Here is a 21,724-nt window from a genome sequence, read left to right as displayed (position 1 = left end):
TACCATGAATAGGTTCTGAGTTTTAACAAATGTTATAAAATTCTTTTTCTGCATCTCTTGGGATAATAGTGTGATTTTTTTCTTCTTTACTCTCTTACTGTGGTCAGTAACCAACTAGTTTTATATGTTGCCAGATTTGCCTTGCAAAAAATTATTTTAGGATATGTGAGTGTATGTGCATGAAAGCTGTTGGTCTTTTAATTTTTATCTTGCAGTGGCTTCAGATTTTGGTATCAAGATTATGGTGGGTCTATAAAACATTGGGAAGTCCTCCCTCTTCTCACCTTTCTAAAGAACTTTGGTTAAAACTGAATTCTGCCTTTATTTCTACCTTAGGTGGTGGATAGAATTCATTAGTAAAATCATCTGCATCTGGAATTTTCTTTGAGGGAAAATTTTTAATTATGAGTTTAATTTTCTTAAAGAGATATGGGACTATCTAGATTGTTTATTTCTTCTTGAATCCATTTTGGAAAGTTGTGGTTTTTAAGAAATTGTGCCTGACTTGTAGAATTTATCAGATAATGTTTATTATGTTCTCTATTACTTTAATGTCTGTAAGTTCTGTATAAATATTCCCCTTATCATGCGTGATATTGGCAATTGTGTTTGCTCTTTTTTCTTAAATGTTCTGTGAAGTGTTTACAAAGTTTGTTAATCTTCAAAAATCTGAAAGTATTCATTGTTATCTATTCATTTACTTTTGTTTCATTTACCTCTACTTATTTCCATCCCACTTCGGGCTTAATTTGTTTTAATTTTTCTAGTTTCTTAAGACAAATCATTGATTTTAAACCTTTTTTCTTTTCTGGTATAAGCTCTTAAAGCTATACATTTCTCTCTAAGCACTACAGATTTTTATATGTTGTATTTTCATAGTTCAAAATATTTTCTGATTTCCATTTTGAGATTTTTTTTTTACACGTGAATTATTTACAAGTGTTTTGTTTAATTTCTATGGGGCATCTGAGTGGCTCAGTCAGTTAAGTGTCTGACTCTGGATTTTGACAGAGGTCATGTTCTCAGGGTTGTGAGATTGAGCCCTTTGTTGGGCTCTGCACTGGAAGTGGAGCTGTTGGAATCCTCTCTCCCTCCCCCTCTGCCCTTCTCCCACCTCTTTCTCTGTCTGTCTCTCTTTGTGTCTATCAAAAAATGTTTGGGATGTTATACTTTTTATTATTCTTAATTTACTGTAGTCAGAAAACATACTCTCAAGCATATGAAAGAGTCTGGCCATAATGTAGTAACAGAGACCGAGTTTATCATGTTGCCATAAAACAACTTGAAAACTAGGCCATGTGTATGAAACAACTGGACAATAGGCAGCATAGGGCTGTGATTTCTGAAGGTAAGAAAACAAACAACAGGAACCCTCTGGTAGGCTCGCTGCCTACCTACCTGTACCATGTTTGCCAGATCAGTAGCGGCATACCAGCTACCATGGGGTGTGCTGTCTTGCTCAGGCAATGAAACCACATTTGGTTGAGCGCTGCAGTTGGAGTCACCACCTACTTAAGCTCACGATAATCTGTCATCTCCAAGATCCATCTCTCTTCTGCACAAGTATGAGAGTTGAATGGGATGTGGGATCACAACCCTTGCATCTTCAGGGTCTTTGGTGGAGGCACTAATCTCTGCAGTCCCTTCAGGGATGTGATATTTCTTTGATTTACTATTTTCTAGGTAAAGGCAATTCCAATGCCTTCCATTTGGCTTTTTCCACCATAACAGTCAGGGAACCATTGTGAGGATTCTGCTATCTGTTAAGTATGTCTTTCACAATGATGCATTCTGAAACTAGGTCCCCAGACCCTGTGGAACCACAGCAAAACAGACCCGAGCTAAAAGTGCATTCATCATCTGACCTCCATAAGTCCCTACTCTGATTGGAGGGCTGGGCCACAGTGACATTTTGGATCTCCTAAAATCAGAGTCAGTTCAGAGCCAGTGGTCTGATTATTTCCTTTTCCCCAGTATACACTTAGTCTGGTAAAAGGCTAACCTTTTGGGAAAAGCTAGGAAAAAGAGATTAATAGTTTTCATTTTTAGTAGTGTATTTTACGATCCTTCCTCAAGAGGACCCAGCCTCTCCTTCATTGAGGGGATTCTGAGTCTGTAAACTGGCACATGTCTGGGAATTGATTGAGGTTCCAGAATGCTGTTTTTATGATTCAGGTTAGAGTTTTGTTCACTTGGCTTAGAACTTTCCTGCCTATGCAGATCAAATAAAAATTTAGAAGGCTTGATAGAATTGATATAGGATAGATCTTTGATGGCCTTTTCAATTTTTTTTATGAGTGGTTCTCTGCAGCTTTTTCTATGAGGTTTTTTATTTAAACTATTTTCCTAGAAAATTGCCTATTGTCAAATTTTCACTTGTCAGAAGTGTATATAGTAATGTTTTTACAAGTACTTTTTATTTATTTTTTATTTATTTATTTATTTATTTATTTATTTATTTATTTATTTATTTATTTATGATAGTCACACAGAGAGAGAGAGAGAGGCAGAGACACAGGCAGATGGAGAAGCAGGCTCCATGCACCGGGAGCCTGACGTGGGATTTGATCCCGGGTCTCCAGGATCGCGCCCTGGGCCAAAGGCAGGCACTAAGCTGCTGCGCCACCCAGGGATCCCTACAAGTACTTTTTAGAAACCTCTTATTCAGGTCTCCAGGATCGCGCCCTGGGCCAAAGGCAGGCACTAAGCTGCTGCGCCACCCAGGGATCCCTACAAGTACTTTTTAGAAACCTCTTATTCAGATGCTTTTCTCACTGCTAACTTGTTTCAGTCCTTTCTTAATGAAATTTGTCTGATAGTTATATACTTTATTTTTTTCAAAGAATAGCTTTTGGTTTTAGTCATCTCTTATTCTTTTCATTTGGTCACTTCTGCGTTTGTCTTAACTAATTCTTTTTTTTGATATAAATACTTCAGATCTTTTCTAGATTCTTGACTGTTTATTAGCTCATTTAGTTAGACTTATTAACAAGCATCTAAAATTGTCTTCTTATGGTTTTAACTTTGGCCTGGTCCCATATATTTTGGAACTCTGTGCTCTCATGGTCATTAATTTGTTTTCAGTTGTTGAAGTTCATGCTGTTTATTAAGTAGCTAGGTCAGGATTCAAAGCCAGACAGGCTGTCTCCATGAAGTAAGCTCTCTGCCTTATTTAATAGATCCTTGAACAGCATAGATTTGAGCTGTGTAGGTCCACTTAAATGCAGATTTTTTTATACAGTACTGTAAATGTATTTTCCTTGTGGAATTTATTTATTTAGAGAGAGAGCACGCAAGCAAGTGGGGAGAGGGGCAGAGGGAGGAGAGAGAATCTTAAGCAGGTTCCATATCCAGTGTGGAGCTCAACACGTGGCTCCATCTCATGACCCTGAGATCATGACCTGAGCCAAAATCAAGAGTTGGGCATTTAACTGACTTGAGCCATTCAGGTGCTCCCCCCTTATTAAATTTTTAATAAGGCTTTTTTTTTCTCTACCTTACTTTATTGTAAGAATACAAAATATAGGGCAGCCCGGGTGGCTTAGCGGTTTAGCGCCGCCTCCGGCCCAGGGCCTGATCCTGGAGACCTGGGATCAAGTCCCACATTAGGTTCCCTGCATGGAGCCTGCTTCTCCCTCTGCCTGTGTCTTTGCCCTCCCCCCATGAATAAATAAATAACATATTTTTAGAAAAATATTAAGAATATAAAATTTAATACATGTAACAAAGAAAGTATGTGTTCATCAACTGTTTAGGTTGTTGGTAAGGCTGCCGGTCAATGGCAGGCTATTGTTCAGTTTTGAAGGAGTCAAAGTTACACATGAAGGCTCAGCACCTCTAACTCCTGTGTTGTTCAAAAGTCAACTGTAATGTCTTCTCATTGTAGCCCAGGGTGAGTGAACTTAGATGATTTGTTCAGGATCATTAATTGAAATAGTTCATTAAGAATTACAACAAAATCAATTTTTTTTTCAAACTCCTCAGAAACCTTTGTAATATCTGATCACCAGAATTCCATTGACAATACCCTTAGCTTTTTAGGGGCATAGACAGTGAAGATAACTAGGAGCCAGAAGGCCCAAAGTGATTTTGTGTGTTGGCTAGACATTTCTTCTGCTGGTCTCCTATGGGGTCAGGCATATATCCATTGGGGTGCCTTGATTTTCCTGTTAAGTGACCAGCTTGGACTAACTCATGAGGCAGCTGGATTCAAAGAGTCCTTGTCAGTGACTTTTTAAAAACAGCTTTATTGAGATATGTTTTACTCCATTCAAATGTACAGTGCAACTTTAAGAACTTTATCAAGTGATGCAACCATCACACCATAAATCAGCTTTAGAACATTTTAATCCTTCTAGTAAAATCCCTTAAAGTCATTTACAGTAAACACCTCTTTCCATCCCCTACCGGAGGCAATCATTATTCTACTTTCTATCTCTATAAATTTGCTTTTTCTGCACATGTCACTTAAATGGAATTGTCAATATGTGATCTCTTGTCCAACTTCTTTCGTTCAGCTCCCTCATTGAGATTACTCCATAAGATCACATACCTCAGTAGTGTGTTCCTTTTGTTGCTGAGAGATGCTCCATTGTATGGATGGGCTTTAATAGGTCTATAATTTGTTTTGAAACATTTTTGATCCAGGTTTGATATCAGTGGGTCACACTAAGCCCTTAATACTCTGCTTTTTGGATTAAGACTTTTTAGATGGCCTAATATATTGTTTGTCCTTTAGTGTTCCTTGGAAATTTTTAAAGAATGTGCCATATCTTTTTATTTTTTTAATATAATAAGCCAAACCTGGGTGCCTTGTCTAATATAATCTATTACTTAGCTGTCGGTTTATGCGTTTACAAAAGTTATTCAAATGTTCTACCAGTTTTATCAGCCCTCTTATGTTAGAATCTCTGATTATAATTGCCATTTTGTCAAATTCTTGATTTTCTAATAGTTTTTTAAACGTAATACCAAGTATGATAATAGTTCAATATTTATCTCTCTTCTAGTTTGCACATCCTTGAGAGATGCAGGCTACTGCAGTGGTGGAGATAACTTCTGGTAAAGGCTCCCAATACAATGGAGAAAATATCCAGAAAGGTGAGGGGCCAGGCCAGCGGGCTTTATTCTGGATGGAGAAAGGTACTAAATGGATTTGGTACCTAGTTACTTCCCCCTCCAAAAATTGCTATTTTCTAAGCCTTCCTCCTAGTTAGGTGATAAGAGTCATTGTGTTTTGAATTGGGCAAACTCACTCCAGTGATTTCTGGTGAATGTGGGCAGCCTACACGGGATTTCTTGGGTAAATGGAGATGTAGAGAAGAAAAGGTGAGCGAGAAGAGCAGGTTTCTCTATTCAGCCAGGACTTTAGGAACTGGCATGTACGGTAGCCTCCAGGGTGCTAAGTGGAAGATGGGCAGGTTGGCCTCTGCTACCCAAGTTGTAGATGTTTTATCTTCACACAAATCTGAAATTTCTTTCTCTGTGGTAATGGTAGATGAGAAGACACAAACTAACAAGAGCATGGAAAGCAAGATGACTGAGTTTTCTGTGCTTATGAATATATAGGATTTTTTTAAAGATTTTATTTATTCATGAGAGACACACACACAGAGAGAGAGAGAGAGAGGCAGAGACACAGGCAGAGGGAGAAGCAGGCTCCATGCGGGGAGCCCAAAGTGGGACTAGACCCGGGGTCTCCAGGATCAGGCCCCTGGGCTGAAGGCGGCACTAAACTGCTGAGCCACCTGGGCTGCCCTGAATATATAAGATTTTAACACACACAGAATTAGAATAAAATATGGAAGAATACTTTTATAAATCTGTGGTAGAGAAGACCAGAGAGACAAAACCCGGAAGTCAGAGAAGAAATGACTGATCCACTTGACTAATCTTTAAAAACCATGGTGTGGGGCAGCCCGGGTGGCTCAGCAGTTTAGTGCTGCCTTCAGCCCAGGGCCTGATCCTGGAAACCCAGGATACGAGTCCCACATCAGGCTCTCCGCATGGAACCTGCTTCTCCCTCTGCCTGTGTCTCTGCCTCTCTCTCTTTCCTCTCTGTGTATTCTCATGAATAAATAAAATCTTCAAAAAAAAAATGGTGTGTTAAGATTTTGGGCTCCCCCAGGCAGCCTACTTCTCCCCCTGCCTGTGTCTCTGCCTCTCTCTCTATGTCTCTCATGAGTAAATAAATGAAATCTTAAAAAAAAAAAAAAAAAGGAAAAAGTTAAAAGATAAGCAGTAAACTAGGGAAAAAGTCACTAGTATTTTAAATATGAAAAACAAAGAATTAATATCCAGAATTAGAATCCAGTTTGTTATGTAACAAACTCCTATACAAATCCCTAAGAAAAATAGTTGAATTTTAAAGTGAAGCTGGGGCAGCCCCAGTGGCTCAGTGTTTTAGCACTGTCTTCAGCCCAGGGTGTGATCCTGGAGACCAGGGATCAAGTCCCATGTTGGGCTCCCTGCGTGGAGCCTGCTTTTCCCTCTGCCTGTCTCTCTCTCTCTCTAATAAATAAATTAAATCTTTTTAAAAATAAATTAATAAAAGTAAAGCTGACACTGTTAGCCTTAGCTCCAACCCCGTATTTTTTAACAGTTTATCAGATATTCACATGTGAGTGTTTATCTTTGACCTCAGACTCCACTTGCTTGGAACCAACACCTCATTATCTCCTCCCTCACCTACTTTGCTCTCCCTCTACTCCTCTTCATGAAGTGCCTATCTCTTCAGCTTCAGATATTCCCTTTCCACTGTAATACCAAGTTGTAAACCTTAGCATTATCTCAGAATGATGTCCATGCAGGTGGTCGTCATGAAATCAACCTAGCTGATTGTGATCAGCTTTTTTTTTTTAAGGATTTTATTTATTTATTCATACATTGGTCGTAGAGTAGTTACTGTTCTGTAAAATTTTTAGTCACAGTCACTTCTGTGTATATACTGGATCTTGATATAAAATGGTTCTGATTATGTTCTTAGTCCAAAAATTTTGAAAGCCATTCTCTTTCCGTGGTCTCCCATTCCTAATCAGCTACTGAGTCTTGTCAGTTATGGTGCTTTTCTACCTGTCCCTGCTTCTTGTCCCTCTTCTGTACTCAGTCTCCCCTTCCAGCCTTTATTCTGGGGCATATAAACTTACTCCATTCCCATGACTATCCTTTCAAGAAGCTTTCAGTAGTTATTGTCTTGGAGTAACAGCCAAACTCTTAACACATCATAATGTTCATAGCTCCTGTCAGTCATTTCCTTTGAGCTGTTTTACTCCAGCATAGTTTACAATTAACTGAACATTCTATCTTTTTTCATGTAGCTGATTTTCTATGTGCATGCTATTTGATTTGCTTAAAATAACTATTTTGTTTCAAAACACTTTTTAAATATAGTTTTCTCTGAGGTTTGTTTCTCCTTCTCAAGCTCATTACTTCCTCATTAACACAACTCTGTCAGCACTCTTCAACTGTATTGTACTTAAGTGTCCTTTTCTTATCTGTGACCCTTATGAAAGTTGTAAGTGTTGGGGTGCAGTGCCTGTCTTCTTTCCTTTGTCTCTGCAGTGCCTAAGGCTGTCATTAGGAGGCACCCAAAGATTACAGAGTAGCTGCCTTATAGTTAACACCTTGCCATTGAAAGAGTTCAAGAAGAATCTTGGCTATTATCTTAGTCAATGGGGCTACCATAACAAAATACCATAGACTGGGTGGCTTAAACAACATATGTTCATTTATTCACAGTTCTGGAGGCTAGAAGTCCAGATTAGGGTGCCACCATGGTCAGGTTCTCCATAAGGGCTCTCTTCCTGGCTTGTGGATGGCTACCTTCTTGCAGTATTCTCACATGATGGAAAGAGAGAGTAAGCTCTCTGGCATTTATCCCATCTTGAGGCACTTAGCCCATCCTGAAGACCCCATCCCCATGACCTTATCTAGCCCTGATTATCTCTCGAAGGCCCCATCTCTGGTTATTGTTACACTAGGAGTTAAGGCTTTGACATAGAAATTTTGAGGGGGACAAAATTTAGTCCATAGTAGCAACCATAAGGGATATTTGTCATGCATAGTGTAAATCTATTCCTATATTGGGAAGATCTTTGATTAGATCATGTCTCAGGTCTTTTCTAATGTTTAACTTCTGTAATGTTAATGCTGTCAACATTTTCTTCTTTTTTTAACCAGATGAGCCTTCTGATCCTAAGAAAGAAAATTTATTATCTTCCAATAGTTCTAATGAAGCCAAATTGACTTTTCTCGATGATGACTGGGATTCCTTGGTACTAAAACAAATAACTAATGACAAAGACGTCAGCAGTACTGAGCAAATGGATTTATTGAAGCCATCTTGTACTGGGACTCCAGATCCTAACAGAGACAGTAGTCTCTCTCAGGCTAGTGAGTTCAAGGATAGTATTGACTGTGCTTTCTTGAATGAAACATATTCTATACATTATTCAGAGTCAAAACTAAGTGAAAGTCTTATTCCTTTAAATTCAGAATTAGATTCTGAAATGCAGAAAAGAGAAGGGGTGTTTTTTGATATTTTGGAATATCAAGGTAATAAGATAATTGGCTTGGAAAGAACCTATAAGATTTCAGACAATGATTATAAAGAAACTGCTGAAGATGTGCAAAAGCATGATACAGATGAAGACTCACAGCAGGAATATCACAGTGTGGAAGAGCAAGAATACACAAGTACCCACTTATCTTTTGACCAAACAAAAGCATTGAACATACCTAATCTGGAAACTGTTGGATTAAAAAATTCAGGTTATGAATTTGAATGTGCTAGCAATCTAGAAGGTAATCATGTTAAATTGGAAAGTAATTCTAGCATCTCTTTAGATTCAGTTGATGCTTATGGACAAGAAGATGCACATCATGGCTCCAAGTTTCAGAATTCCGTTGTGTTAAGAGAATATCACGAACCAAAGCATGAAATGTATAAGGAACAAGAGACAAGTTTAATGTACCACACAGTCTTTGATGAAATTGTACTACGAAGTAGTCCCCTTGAGAGCCAGGAATCTCAGTCTCAGAATAGTTTCTTAAACCCTCAAAAAGCATTAAAAACTAAAACGTATACTGGCAAAATGAAATGTCAAATAATGGAAAGTAAAGATCGTTGTGGGAATGCAATTGTTGAGAACAAAAAGTCACACCACCTTGAAAATTCTAGCACACTACAACAAGACAAAGCTTTACAGATGTTACTCCAACCTTGTAAAGATTGTCAAACTTCCTGGACCTCTGTTTTTGATGACTCAGTAATATCTGCCTGTGGAAATTCACACTGTAAAAGCCTACAAAATGCCCCTAATCCAGCCTTAGATTTTTCTGTTACTCTCCCGAGGATTGCAGTCAAAGATAACCAGGCAATAGAAGATAGCTCCCTGAAGGTTGCTAATGGCAGTAGCACAAATAAAGCTTGCTTTCACAATACAGAAGGAACACATCCCAAATTAGTGACAGACGCAGCAAACGGTACAGTCACAGTCAATCAGACAGTGGATGTTAGCACTGATTTTAGGGCTTGTTTCACAACCAGCAGGGCAACAAGTGCAAGATTTTCTGTAGCATCTACGTCAAGCAATACAGAGATAACAATGATGAACAAAAAACGGCCTGGTGAATGGCCCAGTGAGAAACAGAGAAGCGTTGCTTGTAATACAGATTGGTCATACAGTCAGAATAATGAAGATGCACCAGGGACTGTGACAAAATCTCTCTCCGTTGACAGTTCAAAACCTAATGGAAATTTTCTAAATAAGGTAAAGCCAAATGCTTTGGTTTGTTGAATTAAAACAGGGGCTTCTAAGGCTTTTGTGAGAAGATGCTGGATGAAGGAAAGGTGAATAGATTGCTACCAAACTCTGTCCTTCTTTGGTGGCAGCTATTGCCACCAAGTCAATTAGAAATTGGGCTTTAAATTTTACCATTTTGGAACTCCAGATACAACATGTGTTTGCCATCTATTTCAAATTTCATTTTAAATCATGTTTTCCAGGATTCCCTGGAATTAAGAAAAGCATCTGCTATCACAGACTTAAAGAAACATCCTGAAACGTAAGTCAGATGCAGAAACTTGCAGATACACATGTGGGAAAAAAAATCAAAACCGTAGTTTGCTTTATGTAGAGTGTTTAGCCATATGGAATAAAACTAAAAGGGACTTAAAGAGATCATCTGCTTCAGCCATTTGCCTTCCAACAAATAAGTATTAGGCTAACGTATAATATTAAAGCTTTTCAATTATTAAGATTCAATCTCAATAATTCCTTCAGAAACTCATGGCATCTTATTCTCATATATCCAACCCAAATCTATACTGATCTATACTCCATTTTCCATAATTTGATCCCCTTGTAGACCAAAACAAAATAGTATCTTTAGAAAACGTACATATTTGAAGAAGTAAATAGCTACTTTCACTGGAGTACTTTAATCTTGATTTTACTTCATTGTGTAATTTACTCTGCATCCATGGAGAACCTAGCCAAATTAGTATTCATGCTCTGAGGCCATTTACTTTTTCCTTCGCTCATTCTTTATTCTCCTGATGAGTTTAATCTGGTATCCAGTCCTGTAAAATTAAGTAGAAGAGTTGACTTCCCATGGCTGAAGTGTTGAGAATATCTAGAAATGGCAACTAGTAGCAAGGGAAGAACTACTAACCAACAGCTATTAACATTCAAGGAATAATAGTGATTTGAGTCTTTTTGATATATTAACAGTGAAATATTTGCTTGTAATAAGGACAGTTAAGAAACACGTATGTACATTTTCTATTAAAGAGATAATGCAGGGGATATGGGTGGCTCAGTCGGTTAAGCATCTGACTCTTGGTTTCAGTTCAGGTCATGATCTCAGGGTTATGAGCTCCAGCCCGGTGTTGGCTGGTACCCATCGCAGAGTCTACTTGAGATTCTCTGTCTATCCCCCCCGCCCCTCTCCCCCTGACTCGCACTTCTGCATGCATGTGTGTTCTCTATCTCTCTCTCTCAAATAAGTAAATAAATAAAATCTTTAAAAAAGAGAGAGAATACATTTAAGAGCCGTATCCATCCAGAACACTTATAACTTTAAAATATGTTGGCCAAAGCTTGATTTATGTTGAAAATCTGTTGATTATGGATAAAGTTGATTCTGTACTTCAGAATCCTTTTCTGAGGGGATCCCTGGGTGGCTCAGTGGTTTAGCGCCTGCCTTTGGCCCAGGGTGCAATCCTGGAGTCCCGGGATCGAGTCCCGCGTCGGGCTCCTGGCATGGAGCCTGCTTCTCCCTCTGCCCGTGTGTCTGCCTCTCTCTCTGTGTGTGTCTATAATAAATCAATCAATCTTTAAAAAAAAAAAGAATCCTTTTCTGATAAAAGAAAGTATAAATTGGAAATTGTTTTACTTCCTTGACTTCTAGAAAGAAATATTTACCTTTGACTTGACATCCTTATTTTCTGAGGATGTAATATGTTCCTACAGCCCTTCCATCTTAGTAGAAATTGATTTAAACTTGACAGGAAAGTGTAAGAAATTTAAAATCTCTTTGAGAGGCATGTCATGAACAGAGAAAAATATTTGGAATCTTACCTAATCCAGTCTTTTATTTTAAAGGGAATGTCGACTTTCTAAAGAGCCGGAGAAGAATTTGCCATCAAATTGCTGTCAGAAACTCATGCAGAGAGCCATCAAAGCAGAGTTGCACCTCTTAAATGTTCACTATCAGATGTGTCACCGCCACTGCACCGATATTTACAGGCTTGTAGTGGAAAACAGGGCAGGGGTCAATAGGTGACTGTTAATTTGAAACCTCTATCTTCTTAGAAAGTTATTACAAGCTTTAAATTTATACCAGAAAATTTATTGATTTTTATTTTTAAGAGGCAAAGTGAGGGGTAGATTGTTAACTGGGTTTGTTAACTGACACAGGAGATTTTTAATTCCATGGGGAGGCAGCAAGATGTGTTGGGATGGTGAATCCAGTGGAAAGATCGACAGGGCATTTCCAATGTGGTTGGAGTCCGTTGCAGAGTTGGCATGACATCCTGGTGCATTCTCTCCAGCTTCTATGCTGAGGGCTGCTTCTGCTGCCCCGAGAAGAATGTTTTCTTTGGTTTTCTTTTACTAAACATTTCTTTTTTTTTTTAACTAAACATTTCAAAGAAAAAAATCTGTAAAGACCTGGTAGAGTCAGAATTCAGCATGTAGTACAATGTAGTATAATGTAATATAATATAATGTAACATAATGCAGTATGTGTTAAATGGATGACTTGTGCCTAAGGAGTTTTGTAAACTTGACTTTTGAACAGATATTTACCAAGTAATTCTACTAAGAAGGAATTAGCACCAGCACTGCTGTCTGTTTTGGGAGATTTAAAGGTTAGATATGAGAGTTTGAAAGAAAAGATAAACAAAGGCATGCCTCTGGAAGAGCTGCCCCCACTGGCCGTGGAGTCAAAGTTATTATCGACCTTGTCTGCTTTTGCTTCCACGGTACGTGTGTGTGTTTTAGAATTAAAATATTACTCCATTTACACAGAATGCATTTTTAACTAAAGGATTTGTCTTCCCTTTTCTCTCTTTCAAGCTAACGAAAGAAGAATCACATGTGTAAGTTATGGTTTCATCTAATGTAGAATTCATTAGCTCTTAAAAATTGCTTTATTTAGTTAACTTTAAATTTTCTGTTGGTCCTTTTTCAGAACATTGATAAGCTATTTAATGAAACATTTGTCTGTTTAGCTTTTCAGGAGCAGATCCTGAACTAGGTAATCCAAGTACATGTGATGCTGACGTCTCTTCAAGCCTAAAAAAGACACTCCCTCAAGTGAGTTTTTTTTAAAGTAGTTCATTGGTGTAAATATGTAATTTTATGGCTTTAAGTAAACCGTCATTTTCAGAGGCTCTCACATCTTTCTTTCCACTCAGCTGGCTTTGTGTACTACCATTTGAGGGCTATAAGTGGTTAGAAGGAACATGTCCTGATCAAACAGTGGACAGTGGTCTATGTTCAGTAGGGTGACCCATCAAACCAGGAGACTTCTGAGGATGACAGGCCGTGACATTAATGACTCACCATGACAGTAGGTATAGACCTGAACTGTCTAAGGCAGCCATGACCTAGGGCCACCAACATGCTGATCCAGTGTGCTTAAAGCTAGTCAATCGTTATCTGCATCTCCTGAGGTAAAGAAATACCTCATTCATTTTAGACAAAGGTTTAATTCTTTCTTTATTGAAATGACAAAAATTTTAAATGCCTCTCATAGGTAGCTGTTCTTGGTCTCTCTTGTCACCCTCTAAGGAATTGTGTGTCCGGTGACAGTCTGTGTGAGGGCACTGTGCAGATTGTGAAGTGGTATAGAAACACAGGTTATATTCCATTCTGAGGTGAGACCGTGCAGTAGAAAAGCTGAAGTTTGTTTCTGTTTTCTGATTTTGGCCTCAACCCTGAGTTTATACCATGGGAGTAGTCTTAAATAATAAGATGCATTTCAAATATACTTTTCAATTAATAAATGATTAAAAGTCAATTATTTTAGCAAATCATGTATTCCATCGTCCTACATGTTTAAAAAAAAATCTCAGTTATCCACAAAGATGTAACAGATCTAAAACCAGATTTTTATATCCTCACATTTCTTACATAATTTGCTAAAACTTGTTAATTTAATAGTATGTAATGTTCTGGAGGATATTTTTCATCATTCTAAGGTAATAATGAGATAGATAACCTGCTTATTGGGGGAGACCAATTTTTTCTAAAAGTACAAGATGCACATACAACAGTTTTTATATAATCTTAGTTTGGGCTCTAAAACAAAACCTATTATAATTTAGGATGAAATTTTGACATCTCTCTCATTAAATTAGCAGATGATGTGTGAAAACCAGTATAGTATAGGGTAATGTTGCTACATTTCAACTACTTGTGTACCATCTTCACAATTTCCTATAGCCATATATTACTTATAACATTATTTGCTTTGTAATTTTCTTTTAAAAAAAGATTTATTCATTTATTTTAGAGAGAGTGCACTGGAGTGGAGGATGGGGGTGGGGCAGAGGGAGAGAGAATCTCAAGCAGACTCCCTGCTGAATGTGGAGCCTGACACAGGCGCAGTCCCGTGACCCTGAGATCGTGACCTGAGCCAAAATCAAGAGCCAGACACTCAACTGACTGAACTCTCCAGGCACCCCTAAATGATTCTCCTTTTTAAATTATGTGTAAAAAGTATTACATATGGGAAAAAATGCTACTTTTTATAAATAAAAGGTATATATAAGCACACATTAAGTATATTACTCCTAATTGTTAGGTATATTATTGTTGTTGTTAAGTGAAAAATACTTATATGTACACTTCTGAAAATCATCTTAAGTACTTCCGGAGTGTATGTGTGCCACACTTCGCTAAATAATATAGTGTTGGCATACAGTCACTGTACACAGGCCAGGGTCGAATCCTTATTCTCGTTAGCCTACTGAATTTGGGAGACCAACCTATAATTAGTAGAAGAATCATAAATTGAAATTTCAGAAACTTGGTACTTCTGGAAATGAGACCTTAAATCAGCCTAAAAGAAAAATAAAAGCTTGTGAAAGGAAGAAAAATAAAAAATATCAAAATGTGAACAATTAATAGATTTTAGAATGAAATTCAGAAAATAAGTCCTGGCATACCTCAGATACTGAAGAGCAGAGACCACCAACATGTATCAAATACCCTTTATCTTTTCGTAAAGGTTCAATATTCTTCATTTCTGCTTGTAGACAAATATAATGTGGCTGACATAAAGGAAAGGAGTTGCTCACCTACAGAGAATGATTTTGCTCTCGGTGCCTTCATTGTTGTGAGGACTGAACAATGTAGTGAAGAGTGCCTGCCACAGAGTAACAGTGCAGTAACTGTTGGTCCATGTTTACTGTTGTTGTTTTTATTTTAATCCTCAGATGTCCTTACTGTCTGACAAGAGTCCTCCTAAACAGGATGCATCACCCAAGGAAGATGGTTTAAAAAATGGTGACATAAATATAGACTTTAGTCAGCTGAAACTCGATGACAAAGGTCAGTGTGAAGATATAAGTCCTGTGTCATTGCCCAAAAACAAATAGCAAAGTTTAAAATAGTCCTAGTGCCCAGTGATAAAATCAAAATAAATATTTTTAATTGACTGGATGGCATCATTCTGATTATGAATGTTAAGTATGTTCTTACTATATCTACTTAACCTCTATAAGATTACTTAATATATTTGGTAATGTTAAATAATAATACAGATTTATTCTTCTGGTTCATGTTTTCCAATCTAAACATTCTTTCCTCTGTCCAGTTTGTATCTATGTAAATTGTCCTTTGTTTTCACTTAGTCCTCTATGGGAAGAGATTATAATCATTCCCCAAAAATTATTAATTTGGTTTTTAATGAAATAGAGCTACAGTACTGATGAATCCCTTTTTAAAGGTGTTTACTATTATTCTGTGTATAAAAATGTGTCTCTTCATCAGTAAAGGATAGTTTAAAAATCAGAAAAGTAAGGTTTAGATTATAAACCTTAGGAATTATAAATTCCTAAGGATTATAAACCTCTAGGAATCTGTTTATTAAAACTGAGAAGCAGATTACTCAGAATAGTATTTTTTATTCAGGGAGTAGCAAAAAAAAACCCTTCTCAAAGAATCTTTATGCTTAGTGTATACTTGGCTGATATTTATTTTTACATAAAACTAGTAATTGTCATCATAGTGATTCATTCTGAGAAGCTTTTTAGATAATTTCTCAGAGAGTAACATGGTACATAATTTACAGCTACTTCCATTCAATTTCTCAGACTGCAAAAGTTACCGAGAAGTAAGTGAAGACTGGTTTGATGCTAAAGAAAACCTGACAGGACTTGATTTCTCAGGAATACAAGAAACTCAAATAGAAAAAGACAAAGGAGATCCAAAGTTTCCACAAGGTTGGTTCATAATAATTTACTAAGAAAATCCTATTCTAGATCATTTTGTGACCATCTTCTGTGTTATTCTCGAAACTGAACTGTTTTAATATTTTATTGTTGTGGCTTTCCTTTAAAATTACAAAACATGAGAAATTGGACAGAGGTCAATTTTTCTAGAGAGTAAATCAGTTTAAAATGTTCATTTCTCTTTCGGAAAACTAAAAGCTTAAACCCCAGATTTAGTTAGCAGTAGGGGTCCGTGACCTCTCTTGCCACTCCAGGCCACCCCAAGTGCTCCTCCCGGCACACTCTTCCTCTGAGCCCTCGATGGACATTCCCCAGGAGAGGGACATATGGTGAGCAGAACCAGCTCCCAGTGTCTGGCAAGCAGCCAGCACTTTCTGTCAGTGGGCACAAGGGATCCAAATGGTCTGTTTCCCCTTAACAATTTGGTCTATTTCAGGAATGTTTTCATCTTTAGTCTTTAATTGCTTATAATGGTTGGAATTTCCTCTAGTATCTGTGATCATTGCCCTTCTATCATTTCTAAATATATGCTACCTTCCTTTCCTTTATTTCTGTATGCTTTCATTTTATTTTACATGATAGCAATGGTTTTATTGGGCTTTTTTGCTTGTGTAAATAATGCCTGAAGTAATGAGGGGCATTCAGGAGATGTTAGGCTATTATTATTGAGTGAAAAAAAAATAAAAATTACAACTATCCCATTAGGGTTTTTTTAAGATTTTATTTATTCATGAGAGACACAGAGAGAGATAGGCAGAGACACAGGGAGAGGGAGAAGCAGGCTCCACACGGGGAGTCCGATGTGGGACCCAATCCTGGGTCTCCAGGATCAGGCCCTGGGCTGAAGGCAGCATCAAACCGCTGAGCCACTAGGGCTGCCCTCCCATTATTATATACAAATAGAAAACCAATAAATTAAAACTACTTTAAGAATTCATTCAATAAATATTTATTGTGTACCAAGTATGAGTTTTACCAGTAAATTGAAAGAGTCTCAATTCAGTGAATCCCTTTTGATTTCAGACCAAGTTCTCTTCAAAATGCACACCATGAAAATACATTCTGAGAATGGAAAAAACTGTATATGTAATCCTAATATTTGTGGTTCCCAAAAAGTGCTATGCAAATCCAGGTGTTTGTACCCCACCCCTTTTTTTTCTAATGTGCCATTGCCATTAACAGGCTGTATACTTGCTGTTGCTATTTTTCTGACTCAGAGGTTTTGTTGGTGTGATGTTTCCCCAGGACAGAAATGAATATACATAAGCCCCAGCCAGTGTTAACCTGGGGCAGTTTGGGTTCTCTCTGCATCCAGCATCTTGGATGCACTTTTGTGAACCAAAGACAAATAAAAGACACCTTCTTAGTTATGTTGTGACTGATTATCCTGACTCGATGTTATTGGCCCATTTTTGAGCTACAAGACACTTGATATTAACCAGTCCAAGCTTGTTATTTTGAAGATGATATGATTAAGGCCCTAAGAACTTAAAACTATACTCTAGGCTCTTGGTCTTCAGTCTAGTTCTGATATTCGGTAATAACTTTGTAAGAAGCCTTGTGATTTTTTTTAAATGGTCTTCACATTTCTTTTAAAACATTAGACAATAATGGTCGTATATTATATTTGTCTACAAGCAGAAATGAAGAATATTGAACCTTTACGAAAAGATAAAGGGTATTTGATACATGTTGGTGGTCTCTGCTCTTCAGTATCTGAGGTATGCCAGGACTTATTTTCTGAATTTCATTCTAAAATCTATTAATTGTTCACATTTTGATATTTTTTATTTTTCTTCCTTTCACAAGCTTTTATTTTTCTTTTAGGCTGATTTAAGGTCTCATTTCCAGAAGTACCAAGTTTCTGAAATTTCAATTTATGATTCTTCTACTAATTATAGGTAGGTTTCCCAAATTCAGTAGGTGCGCTGTGTGCCAGGGGTTCTGTAGTGGACAGTAGCCACAGTGGTGATAAAGTCAAGGGCCATTTCCACAGAGCTTTACCAACCTAGTGGAACTCCTTCCTTGATTCCTATTCCCAATCAAATCTTCCATTGTATTTTTTAATTTGCCATTAATGGGTTATTGATTTTCATGCACTTACTCCTGTTTCCTTACCATTTTGTAGGAGCAGTAGAGTTTCATTAAGAGAATGGGCTCTATAGCTAGATGACTTAGGGCTTTGGGTTCTGTTCCCAGTTGCATCAGTAACTTGCTGAATAAATTTGGGCAAGTTACTTAACCTTTCCAAACCTTAGGTTCTTCATTTGTAAATGAGGGTAATAATAGTACCTTCATCTCATTGCTGAGAGACAATTACTAGTTAATAAATCAATAGGAATAAAGCCAAGCATTTAATAGACACTCAGAAAATTGTATAGGTTTATTATTTTTTATTTTAATTACCTTTTAGTTGATGCTTTTATGTTTTATACATCATCTACATACAGTCATTTCCAATTTGTATCATAATGCTTTCTGTTTTTTGACATTGCAGCAACATTTAAAATCATCAAATAATAGTGGTGATAACTTAATGTAAATGCCTTAACTATTTTATCACTAATGAGGATAGCTGTTTATTTTATATATAAAAGTCTTTACCAATTAAGAAAGGGTCTTATATGGGTGCCTGGGTGGCTCAGTCTGTTGGGTGTCTGACTTTTGAATTTGGCTCAGGTCATGATCTCAGGGTTGTGAGATCGAGCCTGTGTCAGGATTTGTGCTGGGCATGGAGCCTGCTTAAGATTTTGTCTCTCTCCCTTTCCTGCTTCACCCCCCCCCCACCTCATGCTTTCTCTCAAAAAAAAAAAAAAAAGCTGTGATATTGCTTTGATCACATGCTTTTTTTTAAGATTTTATTTATTTATTCATGAGAGACAGGGAGAGAGAGAGAGAGACAGGCAGAGGGAGAAGCAGGCTCTATGCAGGGAACCCAGCGTGGGACTCAATTCTCGGACTCCAGGATCAGGCCCTGGGCCAAAGGCAGGTGCTAAACTGCTGAGCCACCCAGGGATCCCGTTAAATCCTTAAAAAAAAAAAAAAAAACTTGGTTTTTTTGTTTGTTTTGTTTTGTTTTACCATTTGAAGCATTATACAACCTGTGTGGAAGTTTAGAAAACACATTTTTAAAAAATATTTTATTTACTTATTTTATTTAAATACTTCTAAGTATTCATTCATAAGACACAGAGAGAGAGGCAGAGACAGGCAGAGGCAGAAGCAGGGTCCTCACAGGGAGCCTGATGTGGGACTCGATCCCAGGACCCCAAGATCATCACCTGGGCTGAAGGCAGACACTCAAACACGAGCCACCCAGGAGCCCCTAGAAAGCACATTTTAAAAGAAACATACAGGAACTTACAAAAGTATATCCATAGTTGTGTCTTTTGAAAACAACTCTGTTTCAGATTTGATTTATCTCCTTCCACTGACACCTCTATGGCTGGTGATTTCAGAAGGATGACTCTTGCCTAACTTTCTCGGTCAGATGGTTATAATTCTGATTAGATTTTTCTGACTGCATTTTTGGTCCTATTTTTTCCACTACACGGTCTTTTTTTTTTTTTAAGATTTTATTTATTTATTCATGAGAGAGAGAGAGAGAGGCAGAGAAACAGGCAGAGGGAGAAGCAGGCTCCATGCAGGGAGCCCGACATGGGACTCGATCCTGGATCTCCAGGATCACACCCTGGACTGCAGGCGGCACTAAACTGCTGCGCCACCGGGGCTGCCCTCCACTATGAGGTCTGAAGGACATTATCTTACATATTCTGCCAAATGTTTTTAAAATTTGCCTTTCACATTTAAGCCTTTGATCCACCTCAGGGTTATGTTTTATATATAGAGATTAATTTTAAGTTTTTTAGAAAAAATAATCAATTATCCTAAGACTAGTAATGTTACTCTGTCATATAGCAACTTTGCAAATGTTTTACATTAAATTTTAATGTGAAATTAATAGAGAATTAACAAGAAATGCTGTCTTTTACTTACCATATTTGGGTTTTTTTAAAGATTTTATTTATTTGAAAAAGAACAGAAACAGAGGTGGGGGGCAGAAGGAGGAGAAGAAACAGGCTCCCCGCTGAGCAGGGAGCTCGATGTGGGCTCAATCCCAGGACCCTGATATCATGACTTGAGCCAAAGGCAGACACTTAACCAGCTGAGCTACCCAAGGGCCTCTAATTTGTTTTTATTTAGTTATCCTAAATAATAAATATCCTTCCTAATCCCAAGGAAAGCATAGTAACCGTTTTATTTTTAGGGGCAGCTATTCTTGTAAAAGATATGTCTGTATCCAGTAGTTACAAAGTGAAGTGTGAGGCAATTTAGTCATTAACAACCTTTATTTTCTCCTTTTATATGTTAGATATGCATCCCTTGCTTTTAAAAAAAACATTGATGCAAAGATGGCCGTGAAAGAAATGAACGGGATAGAAATAAATGGAAAGTCAGTAAATGTGCGGCTTGTTAAAACTCCTGGAGAATATACATCACCACTTTCCTGCAAAAGTGGAAATAGAGTTACTTGGAATAATTCGGAGAGAAACACCAACAAAGAAATTAACTCAGTCTCCTCTATTTCAAGATTGCCCAGAACTAGGCCAAGGCAGCTGGGATCTGAGCAAGACAATGAGTTTTTTCCTTTTGACCAGAAGGTTAGTTTTCTTGTTGGATCCCTTAAATGGTCTTTGTATAGGCCATACCGCAATAAGTAGGTTTGTAGAACAATAACTCCAGAATCAGGGATCTTGAAGTGGGAATGAGAATGTTAATCTGTATCGTTTCTAACCTTGAGTCCACCATAACCTGTTTTTTGTATGACTTAGTTGCTCTTGGGGGAGGGGGGTGAAATAGATCTTTGTGGGCCTGGTATAGACTATTTCTTTTTACCTTTAACTAGACTCTTTGCCTGTACTTTGCAGTCTTTTTTCCTCCTTTTCTTGGACACTATTCATATGTAAGTAGTTAGTTACACTCTCCCATCATCTTTTTTCAAAGTTGATCCTTAATTCATAATCATTAAAACCATAAAATATAGTCATTTTATTATTATATGCCCTCAATTTTACCTCATTGGGGTTTTATTTTATTTTTTTAATTTTTATTTATTTATGATAGTCACACACAGAGAGAGAGAGAGGCAGAGACACAGGCAGAGGGAGAAGCAAGCTCCATGCACCGGGAGCCCGATGCGGGATTTGATCCCGGGTCTCCAGGATCGTGCCCTGGGCCAAAGGCAGGTGCTAAACCGCTGCGCCACCCAGGGATCCCCCTCATTGGGGTTTTAAACACTACATGGAAAATGATGAAGTTGCCCCCTTCACTCTTGTCTCCACTGCTCAGCAAAATGCCCAGGGTCCTAGAGGAATGCCACAAATTTTTAAAAAATTTACATAGAGTAAAATTCACTCCTTTTGGTATTTGAGTTTAGGCAATGCACATGGACGTGTGACTACCACCACAATCAGGATACAGCACGGTTCCATCATTCCATCATTCCAGAACGCTGTCTGGAATGTCTCTGTTTCCTGTTCTTATTTTACCTTTTCCAGAATGTCATATAAATGAATATTATGTAACCTTATTAGTCTGACAGCTTACTGCATTTGAGAGTAATCCATATTGTTTGGTAATAGCATTTCATTCCTGTTCATGTTTTGACCATTTTTATTGGGTTATGTTTTTTAGGTTTTTATTTAAATTCCAGTTAACATACAGCTAACTGGAATGGTTACAGTTAATGGTGATTCAATT

General features: G+C 37.6%; 1 protein-coding gene across 1 annotated transcript; it reads left to right on the top strand.

The window, feature by feature from the left end:
* The first annotated feature begins 5,016 nt into the window (after positions 1 to 5,016).
* Positions 5,017 to 20,772, top strand: RBM44 (RNA binding motif protein 44). The gene is made up of 12 exons (XM_055300085.1): positions 5,017 to 5,100; positions 8,179 to 9,770; positions 10,007 to 10,065; positions 11,607 to 11,783; positions 12,304 to 12,487; positions 12,582 to 12,604; positions 12,737 to 12,821; positions 14,948 to 15,062; positions 15,827 to 15,955; positions 17,606 to 17,685; positions 17,792 to 17,865; positions 20,337 to 20,772. The coding sequence occupies exons 1-12, from the start codon at positions 5,028 to 5,030 to the stop codon at positions 20,683 to 20,685; spliced, it is 2,940 nt and encodes a 979-aa protein (XP_055156060.1). The 5' UTR covers positions 5,017 to 5,027; the 3' UTR covers positions 20,686 to 20,772.
* Positions 20,773 to 21,724: the final 952 nt, after the last annotated feature.

The sequence above is a fragment of the Nyctereutes procyonoides genome, unplaced genomic scaffold (genome assembly GCF_905146905.1).
Source record: "Nyctereutes procyonoides isolate TBG_1078 unplaced genomic scaffold, NYPRO_anot_genome, whole genome shotgun sequence".
NCBI lineage: Eukaryota > Metazoa > Chordata > Mammalia > Carnivora > Canidae > Nyctereutes > Nyctereutes procyonoides.
The sequence above is the reverse complement of the archived record's forward strand: the minus strand, read 5'-3'. Positions and strand labels throughout refer to the sequence as shown.